Here is a 19,605-nt window from a genome sequence, read left to right as displayed (position 1 = left end):
TTTCTAGCCTTTGAAAATCTTTAATCCCTCATAAAAGGATTGAAGTTCAGCGTGGTTAGCTATTGTATCGCAGGTGGCCAAGCAAAGGAGAAGATATCCCGCACTACCTCACCAAACCCAGCCAGCCAAGGATTACCCAGAGCTACAGTCATAGTAGAGTTTTAAGCCACCTAGGGACGGTGGAGTTGGCCGTGGAGTCCAATATGATTACGGTCGACACCTCGTAAAATTGGTAGAGTTGGCCGTGGAGTCCAATATGATTACGGTCGACACCTCGTAAAATTAGTTGAGCTTAAGCCACCCAAGGGCGGTAAAGTCCAATATGACTACGGTCTACACCTCTTTAAAATTCATATGATAAAGATTATCTAAGTTTAGAGATGCATCAACTTTAGAAATGGCCAGGCCCTCAGGTACAACAGAAATAGTATGTATGTTGAGAAGTCTATGAAATGGTAGACCGAACCCCCTCAAAGGTTTTTATGTTCATCTCTTTCTAAACCTCCCATAAGATTGCATCTAAAGTAATATGCCACACCTTCTTACCAACCTTTGGGAGATAGGAAAAATTAAAGTTGGTAGCTACACTATGCACACTTTGAGGAATTGTCGAGGAAACCCCCACTCGAGCCATGAACCCTTGTTGTCATAGAACAATGCATAAAGAGATGGGCCCCTGATTGACCATCTTCCTTACACAGGGAGGATTTTACTTCACTTGATATGATTATCCACGGTTAAAACCTTATTTTGAGTAGCCAACCGAAGAAAGATCTGGACTTTATGAGAGAAAGGCCACTTCCAAAAGTGGCCACCTGGGGTAAAGACCACCTAACCCAATCATGAAAGAGAAGTTGGTAGAGAGATTTAATGGATAATAGACGATCACACTCAATATCCAGACTACCTCATCCTCTACTTCTCCATGAAGTAGGTAGAGAGATTTAAGAGCCGTTTGGATACTTGGAAATATATTGTCTGTGAAATATATTACTGGCGTAATACATTACTGCGTAATACATTACCTGTAAATAGATTGGGTAGTATTTGGATGCAACCTGAGAAATACAATGTCATTGTTTTGGCTATGTCTGGAAGAAATATAAGAAATGCATTATCGGATTGGGTAGTATTTGGATGCAACTTGGGAATACATTGTCATTGTTTTGGCTATGTCTGGAAGAAATATAAGAAATGCATTACCAACATTTACCAGCACATGCCTATAAACTATCATTTTTTTCTTTTTTGTCACAAAATTCCACCAAAATGCAGAACTATCATTTCTTTCTTTTTTGTCAAAAAATTCCACTAAAATGCTGAATTAAAATCATCATCACACCATTCCAAAAAGATTTCTAATAATAACATTATCACCATTCCAAAATGATTTTCTAATAATAACTTGTACCATTTTACAGTGATGACACTATTTCCTACTTATTTTAAATGCCTTTGGCACTTATATGTAATCACATGTTTTCTAACATGACATTGGTTTCAACATGATAAGTCATTGGAACAATTTGATTGAAATAACATGATTTTATTATCATAACCCTTATTTTTATTTATTTTTTATAGAAATTTTTCAAATATCTCTCTATATAATTTCAAATAAACAATAAATTTATGATACTAAATTCAAAATCCGTAGAGTATGAGTAAAAAATGAGAAGAAGTTTGATTAGTAAACTAGAAGGTTTGGTAATTGCAGTATAAATTTTTGAGGTATTGGAGGAGACTAAAGAGGTATGTTTTTTTAATTGAGATTTTAGTAATCTCTTATGAAGATTATGTTGCGTAAAAGTTCTTATTATGATTGTGTTGTGTAATTTATCATTGATTACTGATTTTTATTTTTATTAATTGTTGTTTTATAGGACACTAATGCCATCAGATGAGGGACAAGCTTAAAAAAGGAGGGATCACATTATGTTATGCGAAATTTTTTATTATGATTGTGTGGTATAATTTATCATTGATTACTAATTTTTATTTTTCTTCTTTTTGTTTTTATAGGACAACTGATGTCTTTAGATAAGCGGACGAGCTTAAAAAGGGATTTCCCAAAACTATCTGTCACTTTCGTAATTCCCCTATCACCACGCGTAATGGATTTCTTGATTTTTAGGAAAATCTTTCGTAATCTCTTTTCATTGAAAATCTTGCGTAATCTCTTTTCATTTCCTTACCATTGAGTGTACTCAAACAGTGTAAATGTCATATTTCCTTATAATCTATTTTCTGGTAATAGATTTCCAGGTACCCAAACGGCCCCTTAACATAGAATACACTATTAAACTCAATATACCAGACTACCTCATCCTCAACTTCGCTATGAATAACAACCTTATTGAGAAATTCCATGAGGGCAAAGTAGCTAGAAATAGTTGTTTCATTTGTCATTTTGAAGCTAAATTAATTTTCCATACCACTCCATCTTCCCTAAATTCAACCAACTCAGAAATCTTGGCATTAGGATGTGTGGAATACCCATTTAAGTGTGTAGACACCCCATTTTTAAAAATAGTAAATTCTATGATACTCTTGAACTCTTAGGACCATACTATCCCAGTAAACTCCCGAACCATAGACCATTATAGTCCGTAATCCCTGTAATCCAAATCTTACAAAATCATTATTTTAGTAATAAATCAAGTAAAAATAGAAAAATAGCTTATTTTTACTAGTAGGCAATATTTTTACTGAGTGGCAATATCACAAACACTCAACTTGCTAATTTTGATCATATTTGGGCTCCCTTTCACCCATAAAATGGAAATTTGGTTGGCAAATCTGCTTAAAATTGGTATATGTCTATTTTAGTATGATTTCACCCTTTATATAGACACATTTTCTAACCTATTTAGGGTGAGACTTTGTTAACCCATAGGCCACGAAATCAGAGACAACCTAGAGGACGTACAACGTAAACTCAATCCTAATACGGGCGAGCCCTTGGGAGTCCCGGACCAATTGGCCCGGTCAGGTATATTTTTACTATTTCTTGTATTTCTTTTATTAGAATTAAATTAGTTTTATTATTTTTTACATAGTATTGCGTGCTATTTGGATCGATGTTGGCTCTCTCACTGATATGAGAGCGGATCTATTTGTTTTTTTAATAGATATAGCCTCTTATCAGAATTTGATTTTTCCACTCTCTATCACTTTTTTAAAATCAATTTGTGGTGTTTAGATCTGAGGGATCTTTCTCTGAAGATCTCAATCAATTTGGTGTTCAGATCTGAGGGATTTTGCTTTGAAGATCTCGATCAATTTGTGGTGTTCAGATCTGAGGGATCTTGTTATGAAGATATCTTCGATTTGCATTGTAAACAATTTGGCGCCTACCGTGGGGCATTTCAAGCTAGATTGTACACCAAAAAAAAAAAACCGAGATCTTCTTTTGAGGGCCATTTTTTTTTCAGTTTATTTAATTGTACCTTGCGCTAGTTTCTTTTTATTCCATAATTTGGTGCTTATCGATTTTCTTTTCTTCTCCACCTCCTTCGATTTTACATCTTTGGTTTCGTTTTAACATTAAAAAATTGGGCTTTCATATCCTCATTAACAAAGGTTGGATCCTATTGCATTTTCACAAAAGAGCACCTTTTTTTAGGATTATCTGCTTCAAAAAGATAAGGAAAGTAAGTGTTGGGATATGGGGATATCGCTTATTTAGTATTTTACCTATTACATAGGTCATTATAGGATATAGAGTCATAGGTTTATCTTGTTTATTTTTAAGTTATTACAATAGAATGGTGAATTAGCAATAGCGTGAGCTTTTTTAGAAAGGCATTATTTTGGAGACATAAAAAGGAGAAAATAAGGAAGTGAAATTGAAGGAAAATGGGGAGAAAAAATAAGAAAGGAGATTGAGAAAAATACGGCGAAGAAATAGGAAAGTGGAGATTGAGATAAAATAAGGAGAAGAAATACTGAAATGGGTGATTGAGAGAAAATAGACAAAAAAGATGGTGAAAGGGAGAGTCTTTGGGCGTGGAAGAGAGGAACAAACAAAACAAAATTTATTCGAAAAAAAAAGTCTTTTTTTTTTAAAAAAAAAAAAAACCACTTGTTTGGTTTTTTAAAATAACTTTTAAAGCCTTTCTCTTTTTCAAGAAGAAAAGTTTATTAAAAATAAAATCATTTTTTTAAAAAAAGGTCTCTTCCTTAAAAAGAAAAAAAAAAAAAAAGGATTTCTTTTCAGGCCTTCTTTTTAATTTAAAAAAATATATATTTTGCTAGAGAAACGTTTTTGGATTAAAAAAAAAAATTTGTCAAAAAAAAAAAAGCCCAAATATCTTTTAGGGGAATTTTTTTAAGTCTAAATAAATAAATAAAATTCATTAAAACAACACCTTCCATCCAATTCATCTGTCGCTGTACTTCCTTTGCTATTATGTTTACAGGCTCTTTTTTTTCTTCTTTTTTGAGCCATTATGATCATCTTCTTTGTTGAGTTGACCCCTTTTTCTTTGCTATTATATTTGCAAGCTTTTTTTACTTCATTTTTTAGCATCATCATCTTCTTTGTTGTGTTGATCCCTTCTTTTTTGAGCCATTATATCATCTTCTTTATTGTGTTTATTCCTTCGTCATCACCATCACGTCTTTCTATTTCTTTCCATAAAAATTTTGTTAACTCGTTATTATCTTGCTAAAGGATGAGATTTTATTTCTTTCCATAAAAATTTTGTTAACTTGTTATTATCTTGTTAAAAAGATAAGATTATGATCATTTTCTTTCTTAGGCAGAAGATTCTAGTCATTTTCTTATTTTCTTTCTAATAAGATTTTGGTTATTTTTTTCTCAGAGATAAGATTCTTTCTCACCATCACCCCTTTTTTTTTATAAAAACTTATTTCCTTGTTATTATCTTGCTAAAGTGTATCGGGCTAAACGGATGGGATAAGATTCTGTCAATCTTCTTTCTCTTCCTAAAATAAGCTGGTTGATCTTCAGCTCATAGCCATCACCTTTTTCTTTTCATAAAAAATTTGTTAACTTGTTATTATCTTGCTAAAGGGTTGAAGGGATAAGATTCTGGTCATTTCTTTCTCTTCTTTCGTAAAAACAGGCCCTTCCATTTGTTTAAAAAAAAAACGCTTGTCTTTTAAAAAAATAAAATAAAATAAATAAGACCTCTTCTCCTTCAAAAAGAATTGAGCCCTTTTCATTTTCAAAAAATAAAAAATAAAAAATAAAATTTTCTAGATAATTTTTTTTTAAGAAGTCTCTTTCTTTCAAAAAAAAAAAAAATTTATTTTCCTTCAAAATAAAGATTTCATTCTAAGGTATTTTTGAATTAAAAAAAGTGATTAATTTCTTCTCTTTTAATTTAGCACTTGAGTTAAAAACAAAAAAAACCACTTTTGCGGCATTTTTGCTTTCCAAAAAAAATAAAATTGCCCTTTATTTGTTCTAGTTTCTTTCTTTTCTTTGTTAAAATAACAAAAAACTCAGGAAAATCACTTTTTTTTAGGCCTTTGCCATCTCCAAAAAAAAGAACGAAAAACTCTCATTGCTTCAAACAGGAAAAAAAAAAAGAAAGTACGAATAACTTTTGCTAAAAAAAAAAAAAAGGTTTGCTGTTGTGAAAAGTTGTTTTTATTTTTCTAACGCCATTCTTTCTCAAAACACAGACACACACACATTGAAAAAAAAAAGAAAAGAAAAGGAAAGTGAGTCTTTGAGGCCATCTTTCTTATCCACTAAAAAAAAAAAGAAAACTTTAGCCATTTTAATTTTAAAATAAAAAAGCACTTTTTCTGAGAAAAAAAAATCACCAAATTTTTTAGGAATCTTTGTTTTTATATAAAAAAAAAATCTTTTAAAGGATATCTTGCTTTAAAAAAATATATTTTTAAGGCCTTTCTCATTTCTGAAAAAAAGTAAATTTGCTTTACCAAAAACAAAAAAAAGAAAACAACAACAACTTTTAAAGCTTATTTGGTTTTTTTTTAAAAAATCACTTTTGCTACAAAAGTTTCTTTTTGTAAGCCATTTCATTTTTGTAAGAAAAAAGGGAATCTTCACTTAAAAAAAAAAATTCACCTTTAAGGAATCTTCTTTTTCAGAAAAAAAAAAGAAAAAAACAAAATACTTTGTAAAAAAAAAAAACCACTTTCTATTTCTTTGCGTGCAATTCAACATTTTTCACTTCTCTTTGTTCATCAAAAAAAAAAAGAGGAGAAACTTTCGAGGGTCACCTGCACTCTCTCTAATGTGCCTTGACCTATTCACCCTCGACTCAGGGCGCACTTAACTAAGCACGGGTTGTGCCCGGTTCCACTTTTATTCACTGTATACCTTCTTAGGGGTTGCTTACCCCCACCCTTGAACAATTCTTTTGGTCGGTCAAGACTCCCACTCAAAGCGCACCTCACTCGGCACGATTTGTTCCAAGTACTCATATTTCTTTGTTTCTTGTGTGTTTGCTTGCTTGCCACTTTTTTTTTTACTTGCGTGCTCCTTTACACACCATTGCACATAATAGACCGGGGAAGCTCGGGAAACCAATAAATATTTTAAAAACCCCCAAACTCTGATAATAACTGTTGTGAGGGGAACCTAGCCTTGAGAGCCGAGGCGGATGGGATTCACATAACTTTAACTGTGAGTGCCCCTCCGTGATCCTTTGCCTCAAAGCAACTCCACACATAGTAGGACCTGGTTGATTCCTTTAACAGGTGACCAGGACCTACGTGGGGATCTACTGCTATATTTCAATAGTTAGGGACCCACTCAAACCGAGCTTACCCATAGTTTAGGAAAAAAATTTCGAGTGTATTGTTTGCTTATCTTAATTTATTAGTCTTAGATCTTAGTCCAGATCCACTTCTGGTCTGAGCTTAAACCTTTTGGGTCCAAGTCCAGGATTCTACCCGATGTAGCCCAGGTCCGAACAAAGGTCACACTCAGGTCCGAACCTGGCCCCTTTATGGTTTGAGCCAAGGCTCATGCCTAATCTCATCTTGATGGGTCCACATCCAATCTGATAACCAATCCTTCTACGTCCAAGCCCAAGCTTGTACCCAGCTCAGTCCAGGTCCGAACCAGGTTCACATCCAGGTCTGAACCTAGACCCCCTCTTGATCTGAGCCATGACTCATACCCATCTAGTCTAGACTCCAGTCTAGGTCCTAGCCTAGGTCTAAGTATAGAGCTGCCTCTAAAACTTGACTAGACTCATCCTAGTTTAGGGTCCTAACCAAAACCCATCGAGTCTAGCAAGATCCATTCAGTCTAGTCATAGCTTACATCTAGATTCAGAGTTGTCCATAGACCTAGACTAGCTTCACCTTAGTTTAGGGTTCAAACCTAAGTCCAAACAAGGCTCACCCTTGGTCTAAGCCTCAGTTTAACCTGCCTTAGTCCAACTAGGTCCATTGATGCTCAAGCAAAGCCTAGTCTAGGTCCATGTCCAAGCCAAATCTAACCTTCTAGTTTACACAAATCTTGGAGTCATGGCCCAAGATCAAAGCAAAGCAAGGTCCAACCCTATAGCTTCAGCCCAGTCTATATCCAGAGAACCTAGTCAGTCTGAGAGGCACCATCACAGTGCTCCCTCACAATTCCATAGCACTCATGTCTGTGAGTCGAGTCTCAACCCATATGGAACCATACCTAGCCGTCCAAGCCAACCTCAGGGCCATCATTTGGAAGCCATGAACCAACATGTTAATAGCGTCCGTAATACCTTGAACAGTCAAGCGGTTAAGCTAGGGGCAATCCTCCATAACATGGGGGTTAGCTTCAATACAGTCAGCTCACCAAAGTAATGCCCTGGCCCAGATCTCTGAGTTGGCCAATCTCAACCACGTTAACCTTGATGTTCAATTAGGAGCCCAGCATTTTAATATTAACAATCAGCCAGTTAGTGGGCAAGTGGGGTTCATACACATTAGATAAAGTCTACCCAAGCAACCCAGCACCAATAAAGGTCTTTGACCTAATTAATCATAAGGTGCATGCATTCTTTCAAGACTTGTTGAACAAAGGGTACACCATTCAGTGTAGTCAATTTAGGTAGGTCAGGTCAGAAGCTCAAGCTATAGGTCACCTCAAACAAGTTGGCTCAAACCAATATAACCCTAGGGGTGTTAGCCTACCAATCCAACCCACTACGGGCTAGGGGTCTAATTCAAGTCGTCACTCGAGCCTAGGACTACTTAGAGCGCAGACTCCATCTGGCAGTAGTTATGGCCTTCCCTTGGTCTAAGCCTCAGTTTAACCTGCCTTAGTCCAACTAGGTCCATTGAGGCTCAAGCAAAGCCTAGTCTAGGTCCATGTCCAAGCCAAATCTAACCTTCTAGTTTACACAAATCTTGGAGTCATGGCCCAAGATCAAAGCAAAGCAAGGTCCAACCCTATAGCTTCAGCCCAGTCTATATCCAGAGAACCTAGTCAGTCTGAGAGGCACTTTCACAGTGCTCCCTCACAATTCCATAGCACTCATGTCTGTGAGTCGAGTCTCAACCCATATGGAACCATACCTAGCCGTCCAAGCCAACCTCAGGGCCATCATTTGGAAGCCATGAACCAACATGTTAATAGCGTCCGTAATACCTTGAACAGTCAAGCGGTTAAGCTAGGGGCAATCCTCCATAACATGGGGGTTAGCTTCAATACAGTCAGCTCACCAAAGTAATGCCCTGGCCCAGATCTCTGAGTTGGCCAATCTCAACCACGTTAACCTTGATGTTCAATTAGGAGCCCAGCATTCTAATATTAACAATCAGCCAGTTAGTGGGCAAGTGGGGTTCATACACATTAGATAAAGTCTACCCAAGCAACCCAGCACCAATAAAGGTCTTTGACCTAATTAATCATAAGGTGCATGCATTCTTTCAAGACTTGTTGAACAAAGGGTACACCATTCAGTGTAGTCAATTTAGGTAGGTCAGGTCAGAAGCTCAAGCTATAGGTCACCTCAAACAAGTTGGCTCAAACCAATATAACCCTAGGGGTGTTAGCCTACCAATCCAACCCACTACGGGCTAGGGGTCTAATTCAAGTCGTCACTCGAGCCTAGGACTACTTAGAGCGCAGACTCCATCTGGCAGTAGTTATGGCCTTCCTTCACTCTTTCGATCCAATACTGAGACAAGAGAATAACCTAACCCTAGGGATAGATCATCCAGTCAAGGTCAGGGGCAGGTAGGCCTAGCCACCTAAGATCAGAGGTCTAGTCATCATAGCAGCTCGAATCGTCCATCCCAATCAAGTGGTGATCCTATCCTGCAGGCTTTTTAACATAGCCATGTAGTGCAAACTTCGAGTAATAGATCAATTCAGACCCAGTTAAACCCAATTGAGTCTATAGATCGACAATCGCCACACCGAATTCACCACACTCCCCATGCTCAATCTTTGGGGCAACCCCCTATATGGGCCCAACAACCAATCTATACAAGCCACGTACCACAAATCTAGGTTCAATAGGCCATGCAACCAAGTCAGCTCGCTATTATAACAACGACTCAATTCAACCACATGAAACGCCTTCAAGACTCTTTAGAGAAAATCGGAATACGAGATTTCTCAGCTCCTAAAGCTTATGTACAATAAACTTTAGGACACCGAGAAGATCTACCAGTAGGGTTTGTAATGCCATAATTCATAATCAAATTTTCTGGGAAAGATGACCCTGAGGCACATATCAATGCCTAGTTATTAATTGTCCATACACTACGAAACGTACCTAACCAAGTTAAGGTCATGTTCTCGCATAGCTTATCAAAAGAGCCCCTGATGTGGCATCGAAAATTCATGATGGATAACCCTCAAGCAACTTCTGACAAAATGTTCAGGTAATTTTCCTCCCACTATTGTGAGACAGGGCTAAGACTCGTCACCCTTGGTGAGTTAACTTCTACTAAACAAAAGTCGGGCTAGTCTCCTTCTGACTTTATAACTAGATTTAGAGAGACTGCTATGTGAGTCATCGAAACTCCACTCCCTGAATCTGTGAGGGTAGGCATGACATTAGGGAACAGGGCTTCAGAATATGTTACCTTCTTCAACAATGGGGCGGTCCCTTTCTAATTAGTGTCAGAAAGAAAGAGGCTGATGGCAGAGAAAAAACAGAAACTCTAGATGTCTCGATAAATAGTTCTGATGTCAACCTAATTAACTCAAAATAATCACAAACTGCACCCAAGCCCGAAAAACATCAACAATGGCCTTGGAGCATAAGAAGAAATCTATAGAAAAGTTCAGTAGATGAAGAACAAAATGAGCACAAGCTCACATAAGAGTTAACCCAAAAAAGGGCAAGAGAAAGGGTCATCACATGTGAAATTCCACTCCAAGACGCAGTCCCGAAAGTGGCACAAGAAATCCCCATCGTCATGAATCAAACTAGGGTAGATGATCCCTTCAATCCATACTTCCAAATTAACATAATAAATGATTCACATATGTGTGACAACGAATCAAACTCGCAAAAGCAAATTGGAATCGAGCATTAGCTCAACCAAGGCTCCGAAGTTTATGGTCTCCAAGTTCACGATGGTAAAAAATCCCTTTGTTTTGGAATTATTACTCTTAAGAAAATAGAGGAGCAAATTCTTCAAGAAAACTTATCTCCTAAAAAAACCAAAGGAAGATGATTTTTTAGAACTCTTAAGAGGCCCACCTGAGCCACCTTCACCAGACGTTCTCTCCAACCCACCTATATGGGATGAGGAACTAAGTTTAGAAGATTTAATCGAGTCACCCTTTGAGATGAACCCAGTTATAGATGATGGAGAAGCAAATAGCCCAGATTTGACTATTCCAAAAGATTTGACAGTAGAGTCGAAAGAGCTCGAACCTTTGGAAATTATAAGGGGGTCACCCGGGCCACCTTCACAAGACTTTGTGAATGATTCGCCCATCTGAGATGAAGAACGAAATATTGAAGACAAAAATGAGTCATCTCCTAAAGAGGAGGGATTTTTAGATGATAACTAGGGCAAGAGCACAACTCGGATAACTGGGGCATCCCCATACAAGAAAGTTCATCTCTGCAATCCCATCAAATTACTTAATAAAGGCAATCTCCTCACATGAAGAGGGCACAACAAGGGCAGTTATTGAGATTGAACCCTTGTTTGTTAACTCCCAATATGCCATAAGTCCATCCAATATTAACTCAGTCACTATTCTTGTGCGAGAGTCTCACCCGAGCTTAAGCACTGAGAATGAGACTATTACCAAATTAACTCCTGAAAAGAAACACAAAATTTGGAATGAAAGAGACAATCGAAAATGAGTTGGGTGATCACTCACCCCTTGCAAAAAACCAAATGGGGCATTCACACCTCGAACTTCAAAAAGCATTAACTCCTAATGAGTAACATAAATTATCTCATTAATAGGGAAAACCTAATGAGCTTGTCTGTCCACACAAAAGATTGAGGGATTAGGAAACTAAGAGTGATTCTTAGTCCCAAAATCAAGGTTCAAGTGGAGCAATTCAATAGATAAATCCAAGGGAACTCGACAACCATTGTCAAAGAGATATTGGATGCCAACATAGGGCAAGAGAAATTAGATGATAACTGATATTAGAATCTCCCTGCCACCTGGATAAGGGAAAGATGATCAAATTCTTACATAGTCTTAAAGCGAAATGCCAGAAAAAAGCACCATCGGCTTTTCTCCTTCTCCTTCGTCATCTTTTTCAAAAATAAAGAAAAAGTTTCACTGAGCTGAAGATCCAAAAGGAACCCCAAGCATTAAAAAAAAAAAAGGCAACAAAGATGAACACTAGAAAGGGACCCTGGGGTGATGAAAAATAAATAAAAAAATAAAATTTGTTGGGTTTAAAATCTGAAAAGAACCCCAAGCATTGGAAAAAAGGCTACCGGGCTGAACACCGAAAGGGACCTCGGGGTGATGAAAAATTTCTCATTTTCTTCTATTTTCTAAAGTCTTTTCTCTCTAAACATCTTCTCTTCCTTCTTCCCGTGTCAGAATGACGTCAAAAGAAAAATCAATGAGCATTAGCCTGATAAAACATTATTAAGGACCTTGATCATTTGGACTTCGAAAGGTAAATTGTGGAGGAATGAAATCAGAAATCCAAAGAGATTCTGAGTACCAAGGGGCAGTATCGTATGTTCTTCAAGACTCTGTTTTGCTCGAAAACTCCGAATAACTCTCCTTTGAATTGAAATTCAAGAGCTGACGTTGGAAGATAAAGAAATAGTTGATGATTCCTCATCCTGAAGATTCAAGTAAGGACCCGATACGCTTATATAGGGTCCACCAATGCGGGTCACAAGTGGTTAAACTGTAAGACCCACATTTAGATAATTATAATAAGAATAATCTTAAAATTTTCATTTCAAAACTTTTATTTTAAAAAATAGTCCATGGTGTTATTAGGATAACTGCCAATTACCCTGTCCAATGCTGCATGGCGTTAAACTTCTTAGAGGGTCTTACAAAATATCTTTCTCATTTCAAAATTTTCAAAATTTATTTTCAAAAATATCTTTCTCATTTCCAAATTTTCATTATATGTCTTGTGTTTTCAAAAACCTTAATTTCTTTCTTAAAATCGTAACCTATCAAAGTTTTGAGTTCTATTTCAAAATTCCCCCCTTGTTTTCAAAATTTCTAAAAATACTTTTAAAAACTAAGGAGCTTGGACACCCATATATTATGATTACCGCATTGCCACCTCATCTCTCTCTTCAAAATTGACCGGGCAAACATTTTCCTAAACAAGAAAAACCTACAGAAGGCCTTAGGAAACCCTAAGGGGAAAAAAAAAAATGGCAGTTTCAAATTTTGAAATTGTGAAAACCCCTGAAGTTAAGTGGCATGGCTAGAAAATCCAACTCGTGTTTCAAGCTTGCGTAATTCATCGAGATCTCACACCGAAAACCTTAGAATGAAATTGCCCTAGGTGGGTGAGCAGGGAGTGCAATGTCTTGGAGCGATAGTTGGTATGCCCTCTGACTACGAAACATCAGGGTGAAATTTAAAATATCTGCATTATATTTGCCACTCATCTACGCCTTGAAGGACAGAGAGCGCCAAAGAGTGTCCACTTCTTTGTCACTCATCTGTCCCTCGAAGAACAGGGAGTAGCAAAGAGCGGCAACTATAGACACCCCATTTTTAAAACTGACAAATTTTATTATACTCTTGAACCCTTAGGTCCACATTATCCCAGTAAACTCCCAAACCATAGACCATCGTAGTATGTGATCCCTATCCTGTGACCCAAAATCCAACAATACCATTGTTTTAGTAATAAATCACGAAAAAATAACAAAATAGCTTATTTACCTGATTTTTGGTAGGCAATATCACAAAAATGTAACTGCTAATTTTGATCAGATTTGGGCTCCCTTTGATCCCCAAAATGGAAATTTGGCTGGTAAATCTGCTTAAAATTATCCATCTTAGTATGATTTGAGTCTTTATATAAATACAGTATGTGATCCATTTAGGGTGAGACTTTGTTAACCCATAGGTCAGGAAATCAAAGACCTGAGAAAACGTAGACTTAGAAAAACCCTAGCTTTAAGCCACTTGGAGCCCTTAGATCAAGAAATCCATCCAACTAAGCCAAGACCTTGTCAAAACCTGAAAAGAGACAAAGATGACACATGATATAAACTAGTCTGTCCTGATATGGGCGAGGCCTCGAAGCCTCGAGAGTCCTGGGCCAACTGGCTCGGTCTGGTACATTTTTACTCTTTATTTTGTTTTTTTTATTTTTGTTTATTCTATTATAATGAAATTAGTTTTATTACTTTTTACATAGTATTTCATGCTCTTTGGTTCGATACTGGATCTGCCACTGATATGAGAGCGGATCTATTCATATTTTAATAGATTTGGCCTCTGATCATAATTTGATTTTCTCACTCTCTATCACTTTTTAAAATCAATTTGTGATGTTCAAATATGAGGGATCTTGCTCTAAAGATCTCTTTGATGTTCATCGTAAACAGTTTGGCGCCCACCGTGGGAATCTAAGATACATAAATCGCTCTCATCACTTTCATACCTATGAAAGCAGCAAAGCCATGTTTCTCTTTATCAAGTAATTTATACCATGCAAGTAACTTTCACAAGAAAACTTAATTCACATCACACTTTCTAAACAGGAAATTGCCTATCGGATTGGGAATCAACATGGACCGAATTAATTCTAGGAGGGATTTAGTGTTGGCTTGGTCTTCCCCCTCCTTTATATTTTTCCCTTTTCTATTAGTTTATCTAAAAAAAATTTAGGCTACCAAAAATCATCCCCTACCGTATTTTTTTTTTTATTTTTATATATTTTCTAGATCACCAATTAAAACTAATCACGATAGTATGCCGACAAGTGGGGTTAAATGAACCCCAATACATAGCCTTTCATGGGAATTTGGATTAATCCCCTCTCTATATAGCCTTTTGGGTTAATCGCCTCTCTAAATTGCAATGATGGTGGGCTCCCTTGTGGAGTACCACATGCCATGCACACTATTGTGTGCTTCTTTGTCGGAATATGGAGCACTTACCCTTACCTTAGGAGTTTGGGTGAATTTCCGGTGATTTTTCTGGTTTTTTTTATTGACACGTGCTCATTTTCATTTGACTTTCCTTTTTTAGGATTTTTTTCTTTGTTTGGATGACTTTATAACAAAAGAGAAAATAAAAAATAAAAAAGGTGGCCGCTTGCTTGGGTTCATGGTATACATACATCAGGTTCCTTGCTTTCTACTCTCATTTCAGTCGAATAAATGTGGCTTCCTCAGTGTTTTTTCCCAATTCAATAGTTTTTCATTCTCCATGGTCCATAGTGGTCGTGCGATATTTACATTGGAGAGCATTCGTAGTGGATCTCGGCATTATTGGTTGCTTCCCCACATCGTGCCTCACTGGATGCACGGGCGCTGTGGGCCCGTAAGGCCTCATCTTGGCGTCGTGTGCCTTCATGGAGTTGGGCTAAGGGGTATTCACTGGCGATCCTGGCCTGCAGGCTTTTGGGATTGAGGGTATGGCCGGGCTTTTGGTAAGCCCGGTGTAATTTCGAGACCTAAATTTTTTCGTACAGTTTTAAAATAATATTTTCCTGCATTAATAAAAGGCCGGGTTTGGCCTGGCTAGATTTTTTTGTTTCGAACCTTGTAGACAAGATTGCGAACCGGACTCAGGTCGGGCTAAAAATTTATTTTTTGGGGGCCAGACTACCATTCATGTGTAATGAGGCATCGCGGGGCCCAGCCATTGTTGAGCTTGTGAGTTTCATGTGTGCGGATCGAGGCCATCGCGCACATCTTTGTTTGCAGCCTGAATCCCACCTACCGAGGAAGAACTAAGGCCTCAGGCTGAAAAAAAAAAGAAAAAGAAAGAAAGAAAGAAAGAAAGGTGAATAACTACAGGAAGGAAAGAAGAAAGGAGGAGGAGACAATGTGTAAGGTGGTCCCCCTCCCCCGAAACGCCCATGAGGGTGCTTAAGCAAGGAGAAAACGTCATTGCCTGTGAGTGAGGTTGCAAGGCACATTAAGAAGCATGGGAGCTTCACTTCATAACAAATTTCTCTGTAATTCTTCTTCTTCACCTTTTCCAACTACTCTTGTTTAATTTGCCCTTTCTTGGAAATTTTAGGAGTAAAGGAAAATGAGGAAGTGTAGACCAGCTCTTGCCCTGATCATATTTCAAAGCTGTTTTGCTGTGATGGTTATCCTCACCAAAGTAGCATTTCGGCGAGGGATGAGCCCTACAATCTTTGTTACCTATAGGCAGTTAATCGCCACCGTCGCTATTGCACCTTTTGCTTATTTCCTAGAAAGGTACTCTCTCTCTCTCCCTCTCAAACTCTCTGTGAACTCAGTAGTTGCATTTGTTTTCTCACCATTCTTTGAGTCATCTCAGCGTACTCCACAGTTCTCTTCCTCTCTCAATATTATCTTTGGAATTATGTAGGAAGACCAGACCTCCCCTGTGCCTGAAAACAGTGGCCCACATCTTCGTAATTGGACTACTGGCGTGAGCACCAGCAAAGCTCTATTTGTGTTCCTCGCATTCATTTGTCATGAACATGAGCACTTATATACCATTATACTTCCATTGCAGGGTTCCTCTTCTCCAAATATCATATTTTTATGGGGTTTCTTACACTTCATCGACTTTTGCAGTCGCAATATTGAATCTCCTACCGGCTATTACTTTTGTATTGGCCATTATCCTAAGGTAGAGACACTCACTATAATTTAGTCACTGATGTTTTGGTTTTTCTCCCTTCAACATGCCAATAACTCGGCACTTTTGTTATCATTTCACCTAACATTGCAAACTATTCATTTTTTAGAAGGGAGAAAGTGAATGTAAGGAATGCGAGGGGACAAGCAAAGATTGTGGGTACCATAACTTCTGTTGGAGGTGCCACGATCATGACATTGATTAAAGGTCCTACACTGGGGTTCCTTGACTTTCTTAAGAAACCCACACCTCTTTCCCGTCTCTTGGATACCACTCCAGGCAATACTCCAAAAGACAATTGGACCTTGGGTCCAATTTTAATAATTGTGGCTGTCATTGCATATGGTGCATGGTTGCTTTATCAGGTAATCCAAACTTTATAGTTATTAACTTTTTGTTTTTCTGGGGAAAATATCATTTAAGGTGTAGAAATCCTTTATAAAATCACTAAGAGGTTCAAAAGAAATCTACTAATATGAGAGCATTACTTTTAAATTTTTATTTTACTGGGATACCTCCGCAAAAGTTATCTTCAAATATTGCCAAAATCGCCTTTATTCATACTTGAAACCCTGAAGAAGCAATGGCATTTTAGGGATCTCGCCAAACTTTTGGGGTACTCTCCTCATTTGGGTAGAACCCCTTAGGCGTGTCAAATTTCTAAAATTCCCTTGTTCAGGGTTCCATGAGTAGGGCCAATTTATGTATTTGGGAGGACATTTTTGAGGAAGTCCTTCAGTGAAACAAAAATTAAAATACAAAACCTCTAATGCTAAATAGGATGTTTGACCCCAGTAATGAATATAAGGGGTTATGACCCCTTATGAAGGATATTTTTCAATTTTTTTTATTTTTTAATTTTGATTTCCTTCTTGTGTCTATGATTAAATTTATAATATATATATATATATATATATATATATATATATATATATATATATATATATATATATATATATATATATATATATATATATATATATATATATATATATATATATATATATGCGTGTTTTAAGCTTTTCTTCTAATAACCTTGGCTCTACCTTGTGACATTCAGTCTTGGGCTTTTAAGGATTACCCGGCTCAAGCATCCCTCACGGCGATGATGTTAGGGATGGGTGCCCTTCAGTCTGCTATACTGGCACTTATCATCAACAAGTCCATTGCGTGGACAGCGAATTCGAACTTCGAGTTATTCACTTATGCTTATAGTGTAAGATTACTTCATATGAGCTTATTTAACAAACTCATGTCGATTTCCTGTATCCTTACATGAAACGGATTCAATGAATTTATTATCACATCTAGATGCAAGCAGCATAACATCTCTAAATATGTAGAACGTTCACTTTATCCTCATTTTTTTTATAATTTTATGCACAAAAACTACTTTTCACTTAACTCGAATTGGCAATATATGTTTTGCAAAATATCCTAGTAGATGAGGATGATGATAATGGGGAAAAGGAGAAATTACAAGTAGCACTAACAACATAAAGCAAATAGAACAAAACGAAATAAAATGGAGAAACACCAAGATTTAAGTGGTTCATCGCTAATGTGTATGTATCTATAGTCAAACACAGTACATGATTTCCCTATTGCAACTTAAATAGTACTAGTTGGAATTGACATGAGAATTGTCAATTACCGAATCAAACACATAAAGAGCGTATATAGCATCTTAAACTCTTAACTCAACCTCAAAGAAACATAATTATTCCTATTGTTGTAAATGCTTTCGTAATTTAGATTTCGAGAAAAGATAAACAAGTCAAATCCACCATGGTTGTTTCCAAGTTCTTCACTATTACATCACTCTTAGGACTAACCCGCACGTATTGACAAGTTAATGTTCATGGTCTAATGCAGGGTGTTTTTGGCTCAGCTTTATCATTCTTTTTACAAAGTTGGTCCCTCAAAGAAAAAGGCCCTCTTTATACGGCTGCATTCTCTCCTTCGAGCACAGTATTAGTGGCTATTCTTGAACCCATAGCTCTTCACGTGGATGTTCACATTGGAAGGTGAGTATATTGTTATTACGAAATTTGTTCTTCCCTCAAGTTCTTTTCCTGGATCACTCGAACTCCTAAGTATTTGGTAGAGATCAAAATAAGTACAGTACATGTTCTTTCATCCCCGTGACCATTTACTTCTCACTCGCCTGGTTAGTAGCATTACTTCCCGAAAGATCAACAGAAAATTCTTACTAGTGTGACTCAAGAAGCACAGTCTTGCATCTGCACATCCACCATCTCTGCGGAGTTCATGATTATTAAACTAGTAAGGGTTTCGGTTTTGCAGCGTCGTAGGCATGGTTGTGGTATTTTCTGGGCTTTACATTGTGCTTTGGGGTAGAGCCAAGGATGGCAATGAAAAGCAAAAGATCTTGCCGACTCAAATTGGAGATAAATGTTCTCAAAATATGGAAGAAACTGAGGGGGAAATGAATGTAGTTGAGATGAATGAAGTGGATAAAATTGGAAATAAATGCAACATTGGGATTGCAGGACCCACCACTCTGCAAGTGCAACAACAGTAGAACTGAGATTATACAGGAGAGAATAAAATATCTAAAAAGAAAAACAGCAGTTTGCATCATAGGGTGGTCCGTCACCTGACGTGTAGGCCATGAGGAGCAACACATTTGAGCCTTTATTACTTGTTCATTCATTTATGGGAAAATCATCAAAATACCCATGTAAGATGAATTATTTAACATTTCGAAATGCCCATAAAAAGGCACATGATTATAAATTGGAATAGTACCAAAAAGTGTAAAATACTCAATAATACATCTCTCATGAGTATTTTATTCAATTTCCCTTCATTTATTAATGTATATGAGTCCAAAACTGTGATAAATAAGTATGAGTTTCCGATTTTGCAAAATCATCCTATTGTACATAGTGATTAAAATTCCTAAATTGTGTTGATATTGTTGAACGAAATTTGCTTAGTTCCCTATTTTGCTTACACCTTTCGTGACTTTATGAGATGGTTCTCCAAAATGGATACAAAGTTATTGACGCAATTGAAAATTCACTGGCAGCCAACGACTAACAAATAAAGCTATATTTTTTAAAGAGAAACACAAATTTAGAAGCAAATTGTAAGAAGAAAGAACGAACATGGGGAACCGAGATCTCCGCCATATACTATATGAATAAAGCGAAGAAAAAACAAAAAAGGTCATCTCTCTCTCTACAAATTAATTGTATTTTCATTCACAAAAAGACTTTGTTTCTATAAGGTTGCAACCTTCAACAATCCAATTAAAGTGCACCTCCAAATTTTATCATAACATGTAAGTGTAGTGGCAAACAGTCTTAAGATTATCTCAAAATCTATTTTTATATCTAATTATAAAGTGTTAAACTCCTAAAAGGGTT

At 36.8% G+C, this 19,605-nt stretch overlaps 1 protein-coding gene across 4 annotated transcripts; it reads left to right on the top strand.

Annotated features, from left to right (window-relative positions):
- Positions 1-2,868: 2,868 nt before the first annotated feature.
- LOC18446624 (WAT1-related protein At4g08300) lies at positions 2,869-19,068 on the top strand. Of its 4 annotated transcripts, none has more exons than XM_088850378.1 (9): positions 2,869-2,992; positions 15,195-15,489; positions 15,617-15,801; positions 15,935-15,997; positions 16,085-16,201; positions 16,320-16,575; positions 17,271-17,426; positions 18,086-18,237; positions 18,518-19,068. In XM_088850378.1, exons 3-9 carry the CDS (start codon positions 15,629-15,631, stop codon positions 18,753-18,755), a joined length of 1,155 nt encoding a protein of 384 aa, XP_088706504.1. In that variant the 5' UTR covers positions 2,869-2,992; positions 15,195-15,489; positions 15,617-15,628; the 3' UTR covers positions 18,756-19,068. The 4 variants fall into 4 exon arrangements, with proteins under 4 accessions (XP_088706504.1, XP_088706505.1, XP_088706506.1 ...); XM_088850379.1 differs by having other exon boundaries at positions 2,873-2,992; positions 16,323-16,575; XM_088850380.1 differs by lacking the exon at positions 15,935-15,997 and having other exon boundaries at positions 2,873-2,992.
- The last annotated feature ends 537 nt before the right edge of the window (positions 19,069-19,605 follow it).

Source organism: Amborella trichopoda, chromosome 10, assembly GCF_054954075.1.
Source record: "Amborella trichopoda isolate Santa Cruz 75 chromosome 10, AtrichopodaSantaCruz75HAP2 v2.0, whole genome shotgun sequence".
NCBI classification, from domain to species: Eukaryota; Viridiplantae; Streptophyta; class Magnoliopsida; order Amborellales; family Amborellaceae; genus Amborella; species Amborella trichopoda.
This window is presented reverse-complemented; position numbering and strand designations above follow the sequence as displayed.